The sequence below is a fragment of the Carassius carassius genome, chromosome 37 (genome assembly GCF_963082965.1).
Source record: "Carassius carassius chromosome 37, fCarCar2.1, whole genome shotgun sequence".
Taxonomy (NCBI): Eukaryota; Metazoa; Chordata; class Actinopteri; order Cypriniformes; family Cyprinidae; genus Carassius; species Carassius carassius.
The window spans coordinates 21416323-21427640 of NC_081791.1; the positions used below are offsets into that span (position 1 = coordinate 21416323).

At 37.3% G+C, this 11318-nt stretch overlaps 2 protein-coding genes across 2 annotated transcripts; both read right to left on the minus strand.

The window, feature by feature from the left end:
- Positions 1-3072: 3072 nt before the first annotated feature.
- Positions 3073-4522, minus strand: LOC132117751 (L-rhamnose-binding lectin CSL3-like). The gene is made up of 5 exons (XM_059527063.1): positions 4390-4522; positions 3867-3890; positions 3693-3749; positions 3389-3524; positions 3073-3248 (listed from the first exon to the last, which is right to left on the minus strand). The coding sequence occupies exons 1-5, from the start codon at positions 4418-4420 to the stop codon at positions 3143-3145; spliced, it is 354 nt and encodes a 117-aa protein (XP_059383046.1). The 5' UTR covers positions 4421-4522; the 3' UTR covers positions 3073-3142.
- A 3485-nt stretch (positions 4523-8007) lies between these two features.
- Positions 8008-9457, minus strand: LOC132117752 (L-rhamnose-binding lectin CSL3-like). The gene is made up of 5 exons (XM_059527064.1): positions 9325-9457; positions 8802-8825; positions 8628-8684; positions 8324-8459; positions 8008-8183 (listed from the first exon to the last, which is right to left on the minus strand). Exons 1-5 carry the CDS (start codon positions 9353-9355, stop codon positions 8078-8080), a joined length of 354 nt encoding a protein of 117 aa, XP_059383047.1. The 5' UTR covers positions 9356-9457; the 3' UTR covers positions 8008-8077.
- Between the last annotated feature and the right edge of the window lie 1861 nt (positions 9458-11318).

Consider the following 11318-nt stretch of genomic DNA (forward strand, 5'->3'; position numbering starts at 1 on the left):
ACGGTTTTTGTGTGCAGGCAAGCGGGAAACTGTGCAGGCTTGCGCATTGCAAAAGACGCTGAAACAGTCACAATCTCTGGAACTGAAACAGCGGCGCGCTTAGGTGAGAGCCCGGCCACAGCGGAACTCGTACACCTGCACTTCGATGAAGCAGCCATCGTGAGTAGTGCAGACGCAGCATCACACAGCAGGCTTTAGATGGCAACACCGCTTTTGCCGCCGTCCAGCAGAGGACGGACAAAGGTGCGTCGCTATCGCCTGTTCCACCGGCGGAAGTGACTAGTAGTTCCTGTTTTTAGCATCATCCAGTGTGGAGAATGCTAGTGAGACAGACGAACGAGTTCGCGCTGAATATGGAGCGTTCCAAGCCTTCGCCACCTCTTCGTGAAGCTCAGGAAGAAATGAGGCGGGCTTTGAGAAGTACGCTCATCCAAAAGGAAAATACCATCCAGCCGGGAACGAGAGGGGGGGCGCTGGCGCAGACCAATCGCGGCCGAGACCCGTCGAGGCCAACTTGAGCACTCGCCCCGGCTCCTTCTCGATGTCAGCTCGTCTGTTGGGCTTCTGAGCAGAAGGCGCGAGATCCTCGGAGCTCGCCCAGCCCTCACTGCCCGAAGCTAGCAGAGAGCGCGTGTCCTCTTCCCCCGACACGGCCCTGAGATCGACTTCCTCGGACGACGCGCCGGCAAACAGCGGGCGCTGCCCATCGGGAAGCGATGCAGGGGAGGCCGGTGAAGTAGGGCGAACCGGCGAGCTCGGTTGAGCTCAGAGTCACCATGGCAACAGCTCGCAGTGAGGGCATCCGCCGTCAGCGAGCGCGAGCGCTGCATGATCTTCACCCAGGCAGGAGACACAGATGACGTACCGGACCCCCTCGCTGAGTGGGGCTCTGACGAGCCGCAGGAAGGCATCTTAAAAAAGACGCAAGCTCTTTTACGAGTGTGTGTCGCAAGGCGAACACAGACCCACACATAAAGAACAGTTGGATATAACAGAATTGAAAGGATGTAGGCGCCTGACAGCGCAGCAGGAACGGCAGTGGTAGGCGGCGAAGGCCAGCAGCTTCAGAATGGCTCGTCCCGCTGATATGCTTCTCAGATGACGCTTGCTTCCTTCGTGATCCAGCGATGCGTGAGCTTCGCTGAAGAGATGAAAAATCAGGTGAGTCAGCCTTTTCGAGCTCCTTTTATAGGTTGGGCCGCACCCGTTTCGGCGGGAAGTGGCAAGAAGGGTGCGAAGCGCCCTTATTGGTCTGATGTTGCATCAGCCTGCGCTCGATAGGCTGTGCAGTTGCCACAGAACAAGCCAATGAGTGAAAGAGCCGTCTCGCCTATGGCTTTGTACTGCTGCAAATGCGCTTTACAAAAATACAAAATTAAGGATAATTTTTTGATTTAGTATTTCGTGAAAAGAGACTTTTCCCGTAGCGTCTTAGCTAACACGCAGTACGAGAGAGCTCTCGTAAGAGAACTGGTCTCTGTGGCCCTTCCTGAACACCATTGGAGGGATCCTTCTCCTGAGTATTTGTTTAAACTACATTTCCCACAATACACCCCGCACCTGAGACTGATAGCCTGCACAGGTGTTTCCCATTTCAGTGACCTATTTAAGCAGTATCCAAACTCTTAGTCAGTGCAAAGTCTTGTTTTGCCTCTTGTTTTCTCTCCTGATTCCCTGTGTACCACCTTGGACTAATATTGGGATGCTTTGCTGCCTGCCCTGACCTCTGCCTGGTAAACCTTTTCATGATTTTGCATTTGTCTCTGACACTTCTGTTTTTGTTGTAACCTGATCTCTGTTTCTCTTGAATAAAGCTTCAAATGGATCTCTGTGCCTCTTAACCCTCATTACAAGCTCAGTGTTTGTCAAATGTGCATCCCGAAAGATACATTTAATATTATTAGTAATGTACTCATTAAAGGAAAACAATAGTCATTTTATTTTTAAGTTTTCTCATCGGTGGTGTCACTGCTTTAAAATGTCTGGAGCCCTGCCTTAAAAGGAAAATGGTCTAAGAGCCATGCCAAAGTCATGCATATTATATTTGTATCACATGATAAGACTAGATTTCAGAGTGTTTGACTGTCAGCTACATGACCAGCCCAGATGAGTGGAACCAATCCAACCGTGTAGCACAGGCAAACCTGTAACATTATTTATTTTAGCATGATCTCCAAGGTGTAAATGTGCATGCATTTTTTTTGTTCAGAAATCTATTAGTTGTTGTGACTAATGGATTCCAGGCTGTCAATAAAACTTAAGTCAGACAGAATTGTTTTAGTACATAACTTATTTTTATTTCTGCTTTTACAAGACAGATTGTAACAAAATAAATTGCTTTAAAAGAAATAAAAAAATGAAATATTGAACTATTGTGTTTTGTATTCTACTACAAGAATTTGAGTTGTTCTCTCTCCAGATCTCTTGATTGTTCTCAATTAATGAGGCTTGTTGGTGCTGATATTTCTTACAGAGTAGATGGTGTTTTATTTATGTTTTTATTTTTTATTTTTTGACAGTTTGATATTCAACAGCATTATAGTCACATACATTTACACAAAAAAGTGTGCCTGATAGATTTATCTAACAGAGAGACAGATAGTCTAACAGAGAATCTCACAAAAATCACCTCAAAAACTAAAATTTAAATTAAATGAATTATACTACAAGCATAGAATTTGAAGCCATTTCAGGATAACTTAAATTTAAAAATATAGTTTTCTGTATTTTTTGTATGCAACATATTATATATATATATATATATATATATATATATATATATATATATATATATATATATATTTACATAGACTCAGGAGTAAATCAAGATTTCTCAAACCAGAAACAAGATTAGCAACATCTATACCTATACCTTTATAACTTTATCTATATCTTTATCTATGATAAAGACTGTTTTCCTTTTATAAAGAGTATTACATTTATATGAAAGTGTAGTCACTAAATTATACAAATACATCACTTCCAGGATCAGAGTTGGCAGTAGCACTTATTTGGCTTCTTCGCAATGCAGCAAATGGTAAAAGTCAAATCATTATTATATATAAGTCATTATTAGTTGTGATCATCTACATAGCATGTCTTAAGCTAAATAATTTTAATAATCAACTGCAAAATGTACCTTTTAGACACATTTATAATCTACATCCAGGTATTTATAAGTCCAAGCACAAGGATCAGAGAAAACTGTGTTCACTGCATGAACAGAACATCTCTTTCTTGCATCACACCTGGAAAGACAATAACAAGTACTTCAGAATATCTTTAATATACCATTGACATAAGAATTATGTTTTTCTTGCTCTTGTAAATTATGCATAAAATTTAATTGCAAACAAACTATTTTTTCTCTGCTGTTCGTTAATCATACCGATGGGACATTATACGGAGGGATGATCTTTGGAAGCAGTTCCTATTTGAGGTGTGAACATCTAATATCCCCCGAGCGCATGTTGTGCGATCAGTCCGCCCATAGTTGGCTTTATTGATCTTTATTACTCCCGAAACTGACTCATGTAAAAACAACAACAAAAAATGTATAATCAATTAATTTATTAATTTAAAAGTATAATGAGAATTGTGGTAAATCTTCCATTGCTTCCTGTCTCTCTCAAACTGTCCTATTTGGGCACAAAAGGCCAAAAATATAAATTAGAAATGACTGAATTACTCACGACAGCGGAGGTGCATAAACCCTCCTTCACAGACCACTACTCTTTTTGCTTCTACTCCTGCAGGGAGGAAACATGCAAGAAGATAATACAATTATTTAATTTTATTCTGTACTTGAAAATCTTTTTTATTTACTGACTTTGTACCCTATATCTATAGTCAACTAGCATTCTTACCTTGCCGACACAGAAAGAGCAGCACTGAAAGTCAAAATCACAAGAGACCAATTGAAACACTGAACTGAACATTTGAAATCATTGAAGTTAAAATACTACTCCACTTCCAGAATGAAAATTTCCTGATAATTTACTCACTTTCATCCAAGATGAAAGAAGAAATTAAGTTTTTTGGTCCATATAGTGGACTTTGGTGCTCAACAGACTGAAGGTTAAAAATGGAGTTTCAGTGCCGCTTCAAAGGGCTCTACACGATTCCAGCGAGGAATAAGGTTCTTATTTAATGAAACAATCCTTTTGAAGCTGCATTGAAACTGCATTTTTAACTTTGAGTCAATTAAGTGCCATTGCAGTCCACTGTATGGAAAAAAATCATGGAATGTTTTCCACGAATTTTTTTTTATTTGTGACTGAAAAGAAAAAGAAAAACATGAATATCTTGAATGACATGCTGGTAAGTAAATTATCAAGAAATTTTAATTCAGTAAGTGGAGCAATCTTTAAATTCTAAACGAATACTTACAAATGATCCAGATTAGCTTTAGCACCAACATGTTGAATGTGTGAACAGAAGGAAAACTATAGTATTCTCATAAGAAAACACATGTGCACATTGTATTTATAATACACACAAATCCATTATCATCTGAAAATAACAGATAACAAATCTTGTTGATTTGGTTGATTGTACATTGCAAATGTTTTATGATTCGATATTATCCAGTTTTACTGTTTATTGATCATATGTTTAGTCACCTTTAAGACTCAACTGAGACAGAGACATTTTCCAGGAAAGTTGTAATAATAAATGTTACTTCCTTATACTGGGCCTTTTTATCAGTAGATAAAATTTTGTGATCTTTGGTTGGTCATAAGTGTTTGTTTTTTTAACCAGGAAATCTCAAATACTATGGCATTTATATACTGTTCTTGAGCACTGAGCATTCTTGGTTATTTATCTGCATGCTTTGACCATACATTGGACTTTTACCATTTTGGCATGATTAGAAATACAATGATAAAAACGCCTCCTGCATCTGATAAGATCAATGAACTGCCCAAATTACAACTGAGAAGAAAATATGAGCTTCTATTAGTGTTTTATTTACTGTACATATTCTTTTCCTATAAAACATATAACTGGCCATCTGTTTCAAATAGTTCTAATCAATAATATATTTATTTATAGATTTTTTTCAACCCATTAAATGCTACTGTAATAAGCTGTGCCATGTTATATGATTGTTCCAAGACATCAGTGTGTGTGAAGGAGGGAAGGCAGATTTAATTTCAACTGAAAAATTATATAAAGTTTTTTTAGTTTTTTTCAAAAACAGTTCCAAAGCAGCTTTAAAGAAAATAGAGACAGAAATAGCATGCTAAAGTAAATATGATGTGCTGCTTCTGCTCTTCCAGGCTGTTTTATCACCGACTGATGCAGATCATGCTCTTTGACATTTAGACAGAAATCAAACATTGCAACATTATAGATTTCATTGAGATTCCTAGCCAAATTATATAATTAACAAACTTTATTAAGCTGTTGAAAATCAATCCAACCCTTGGAGAAAATATGTTATCAACTTGAGCACTCGCCCCGGCTCCTTCTCGATGTCAGCTCGTCTGTTGGGCTTCTGAGCAGAAGGCGCGAGATCCTCGGAGCTCGCCCAGCCCTCACTGCCCGAAGCTAGCAGAGAGCGCGTGTCCTCTTCCCCCGACACGGCCCTGAGATCGACTTCCTCGGACGACGCGCCGGCAAACAGCGGGCGCTGCCCATCGGGAAGCGATGCAGGGGAGGCCGGTGAAGCAGGGCGAACCGGCGAGCTCGGTTGAGCTCAGAGTCACCATGGCAACAGCTCGCAGTGAGGGCATCCGCCGTCAGCGAGCGCGAGCGCTGCATGATCTTCACCCAGGCAGGAGACACAGATGACGTACCGGACCCCCTCGCTGAGTGGGGCTCTGACGAGCCGCAGGAAGGCATCTTAAAAAAGACGCAAGCTCTTTTACGAGTGTGTGTCGCAAGGCGAACACAGACCCACACATAAAGAACAGTTGGATATAACAGAATTGAAAGGATGTAGGCGCCTGACAGCGCAGCAGGAACGGCAGTGGTAGGCGGCGAAGGCCAGCAGCTTCAGAATGGCTCGTCCCGCTGATATGCTTCTCAGATGACGCTTGCTTCCTTCGTGATCCAGCGATGCGTGAGCTTCGCTGAAGAGATGAAAAATCAGGTGAGTCAGCCTTTTCGAGCTCCTTTTATAGGTTGGGCCGCACCCGTTTCGGCGGGAAGTGGCAAGAAGGGTGCGAAGCGCCCTTATTGGTCTGATGTTGCATCAGCCTGCGCTCGATAGGCTGTGCAGTTGCCACAGAACAAGCCAATGAGTGAAAGAGCCGTCTCGCCTATGGCTTTGTACTGCTGCAAATGCGCTTTACAAAAATACAAAATTAAGGATAATTTTTTGATTTAGTATTTCGTGAAAAGAGACTTTTCCCGTAGCGTCTTAGCTAACACGCAGTACGAGAGAGCTCTCGTAAGAGAACTGGTCTCTGTGGCCCTTCCTGAACACCATTGGAGGGATCCTTCTCCTGAGTATTTGTTTAAACTACATTTCCCACAATACACCCCGCACCTGAGACTGATAGCCTGCACAGGTGTTTCCCATTTCAGTGACCTATTTAAGCAGTATCCAAACTCTTAGTCAGTACAAAGTCTTGTTTTGCCTCTTGTTTTCTCTCCTGATTCCCTGTGTACCACCTTGGACTAATATTGGGATGCTTTGCTGCCTGCCCTGACCTCTGCCTGGTAAACCTTTTCATGATTTTGCATTTGTCTCTGACACTTCTGTTTTTGTTGTAACCTGATCTCTGTTTCTCTTGAATAAAGCTTCAAATGGATCTCTGTGCCTCTTAACCCTCATTACAAGCTCAGTGTTTGTCAAATGTGCATCCCGAAAGATACATTTAATATTATTAGTAATGTACTCATTAAAGGAAAACAATAGTCATTTTATTTTTAAGTTTTCTCATCGGTGGTGTCACTGCTTTAAAATGTCTGGAGCCCTGCCTTAAAAGGAAAATGGTCTAAGAGCCATGCCAAAGTCATGCATATTATATTTGTATCACATGATAAGACTAGATTTCAGAGTGTTTGACTGTCAGCTACATGACCAGCCCAGATGAGTGGAACCAATCCAACCGTGTAGCACAGGCAAACCTGTAACATTATTTATTTTAGCATGATCTCCAAGGTGTAAATGTGCATGCATTTTTTTTGTTCAGAAATCTATTAGTTGTTGTGACTAATGGATTCCAGGCTGTCAATAAAACTTAAGTCAGACAGAATTGTTTTAGTACATAACTTATTTTTATTTCTGCTTTTACAAGACAGATTGTAACAAAATAAATTGCTTTAAAAGAAATAAAAAAATGAAATATTGAACTATTGTGTTTTGTATTCTACTACAAGAATTTGAGTTGTTCTCTCTCCAGATCTCTTGATTGTTCTCAATTAATGAGGCTTGTTGGTGCTGATATTTCTTACAGAGTAGATGGTGTTTTATTTATGTTTTTATTTTTTATTTTTTGACAGTTTGATATTCAACAGCATTATAGTCACATACATTTACACAAAAAAGTGTGCCTGATAGATTTATCTAACAGAGAGACAGATAGTCTAACAGAGAATCTCACAAAAATCACCTCAAAAACTAAAATTTAAATTAAATGAATTATACTACAAGCATAGAATTTGAAGCCATTTCAGGATAACTTAAATTTAAAAATATAGTTTTCTGTATTTTTTGTATGCAACATATTATATATATATATATATATATATATATATATATATATATATATATATATATATATATTACATAGACTCAGGAGTAAATCAAGATTTCTCAAACCAGAAACAAGATTAGCAACATCTATACCTATACCTTTATAACTTTATCTATATCTTTATCTATGATAAAGACTGTTTTCCTTTTATAAAGAGTATTACATTTATATGAAAGTGTAGTCACTAAATTATACAAATACATCACTTCCAGGATCAGAGTTGGCAGTAGCACTTATTTGGCTTCTTCGCAATGCAGCAAATGGTAAAAGTCAAATCATTATTATATATAAGTCATTATTAGTTGTGATCATCTACATAGCATGTCTTAAGCTAAATAATTTTAATAATCAACTGCAAAATGTACCTTTTAGACACATTTATAATCTACATCCAGGTATTTATAAGTCCAAGCACAAGGATCAGAGAAAACTGTGTTCACTGCATGAACAGAACATCTCTTTCTTGCATCACACCTGGAAAGACAATAACAAGTACTTCAGAATATCTTTAATATACCATTGACATAAGAATTATGTTTTTCTTGCTCTTGTAAATTATGCATAAAATTTAATTGCAAACAAACTATTTTTTCTCTGCTGTTCGTTAATCATACCGATGGGACATTATACGGAGGGATGATCTTTGGAAGCAGTTCCTATTTGAGGTGTGAACATCTAATATCCCCCGAGCGCATGTTGTGCGATCAGTCCGCCCATAGTTGGCTTTATTGATCTTTATTACTCCCGAAACTGACTCATGTAAAAACAACAACAAAAAATGTATAATCAATTAATTTATTAATTTAAAAGTATAATGAGAATTGTGGTAAATCTTCCATTGCTTCCTGTCTCTCTCAAACTGTCCTATTTGGGCACAAAAGGCCAAAAATATAAATTAGAAATGACTGAATTACTCACGACAGCGGAGGTGCATAAACCCTCCTTCACAGACCACTACTCTTTTTGCTTCTACTCCTGCAGGGAGGAAACATGCAAGAAGATAATACAATTATTTAATTTTATTCTGTACTTGAAAATCTTTTTTATTTACTGACTTTGTACCCTATATCTATAGTCAACTAGCATTCTTACCTTGCCGACACAGAAAGAGCAGCACTGAAAGTCAAAATCACAAGAGACCAATTGAAACACTGAACTGAACATTTGAAATCATTGAAGTTAAAATACTACTCCACTTCCAGAATGAAAATTTCCTGATAATTTACTCACTTTCATCCAAGATGAAAGAAGAAATTAAGTTTTTTGGTCCATATAGTGGACTTTGGTGCTCAACAGACTGAAGGTTAAAAATGGAGTTTCAGTGCCGCTTCAAAGGGCTCTACACGATTCCAGCGAGGAATAAGGTTCTTATTTAATGAAACAATCCTTTTGAAGCTGCATTGAAACTGCATTTTTAACTTTGAGTCAATTAAGTGCCATTGCAGTCCACTGTATGGAAAAAAATCATGGAATGTTTTCCACGAATTTTTTTTTATTTGTGACTGAAAAGAAAAAGAAAAACATGAATATCTTGAATGACATGCTGGTAAGTAAATTATCAAGAAATTTTAATTCAGTAAGTGGAGCAATCTTTAAATTCTAAACGAATACTTACAAATGATCCAGATTAGCTTTAGCACCAACATGTTGAATGTGTGAACAGAAGGAAAACTATAGTATTCTCATAAGAAAACACATGTGCACATTGTATTTATAATACACACAAATCCATTATCATCTGAAAATAACAGATAACAAATCTTGTTGATTTGGTTGATTGTACATTGCAAATGTTTTATGATTCGATATTATCCAGTTTTACTGTTTATTGATCATATGTTTAGTCACCTTTAAGACTCAACTGAGACAGAGACATTTTCCAGGAAAGTTGTAATAATAAATGTTACTTCCTTATACTGGGCCTTTTTATCAGTAGATAAAATTTTGTGATCTTTGGTTGGTCATAAGTGTTTGTTTTTTTAACCAGGAAATCTCAAATACTATGGCATTTATATACTGTTCTTGAGCACTGAGCATTCTTGGTTATTTATCTGCATGCTTTGACCATACATTGGACTTTTACCATTTTGGCATGATTAGAAATACAATGATAAAAACGCCTCCTGCATCTGATAAGATCAATGAACTGCCCAAATTACAACTGAGAAGAAAATATGAGCTTCTATTAGTGTTTTATTTACTGTACATATTCTTTTCCTATAAAACATATAACTGGCCATCTGTTTCAAATAGTTCTAATCAATAATATATTTATTTATAGATTTTTTTCAACCCATTAAATGCTACTGTAATAAGCTGTGCCATGTTATATGATTGTTCCAAGACATCAGTGTGTGTGAAGGAGGGAAGGCAGATTTAATTTCAACTGAAAAATTATATAAAGTTTTTTTAGTTTTTTTCAAAAACAGTTCCAAAGCAGCTTTAAAGAAAATAGAGACAGAAATAGCATGCTAAAGTAAATATGATGTGCTGCTTCTGCTCTTCCAGGCTGTTTTATCACCGACTGATGCAGATCATGCTCTTTGACATTTAGACAGAAATCAAACATTGCAACATTATAGATTTCATTGAGATTCCTAGCCAAATTATATAATTAACAAACTTTATTAAGCTGTTGAAAATCAATCCAACCCTTGGAGAAAATAATTTTTTTAATGTATCAAAACTGTGGTGTGAGTGTGTGTGTTTTATATAATTACTACTACACTAATTAGTAAATCAATAATAAGAAAAAATGTTTTTACTCATAAGCCCACATGCAGGAGAACAGCATATTCTCACGCGCTGACATGATATATGGTTGTGAAAGGCAGTTGTGTCACCTTCTGGTAATTGTTAAAATATGTGTATGTGAAGTTGTAAGATTGGCAGGCATCTTAATCTGAAAGCTGGGTGAGATCTTACCTCAGATGTTTCTTCATGTAGCGGTTTGTTTTATACAAAGTTACTTCTATAGTTTTAGCAGTATAGTCTGAATTTTCTATCTAAGTGATCACTTAACTGTACAAACTGTATTCCTATTTTGCAATATTTATTTTTATGTGTAGAGCACATGCACATTTGTATCACTGGTTGTTCATCTACAGCCATATAAGGCTACTTAAAAATGTGTGAAAATCACTGCATTAGATATTAAACCAAGTAGAATTTATATAAAAAAAGAATAATAAAAAAATAAGTTAATCACATTTAAACCAAAAAAAGCTTTTGTTAGGTTTTAAATGATGAAACTATAAATTTTTCAAAATGTAATGTTGAGACATGCATACAACTGCCAATATTCATTACACCAGATCAAAGGGATATAGTCCCTTTAAGACTATACCTAAAGTCTTTTGACCAGATCATGTATTTGGATTTATAGTCCTGTTGTTACTTAATACAATAACTTTCATTCATTTGAAGAGTGACTTACCAAATTATTTCTAGAGATGGTAAATACTATAAATACTGCAAATAGGCCCTATTATTACAGGCATATTACCTTGCTAGTTCTTTTTCTGTCTTTGTTCCTGACACACTATATATGGGCCATCATTTTCTTTATTATAGCCTACTTACTGTATCAATGTTTTAGTAAAATTTGAG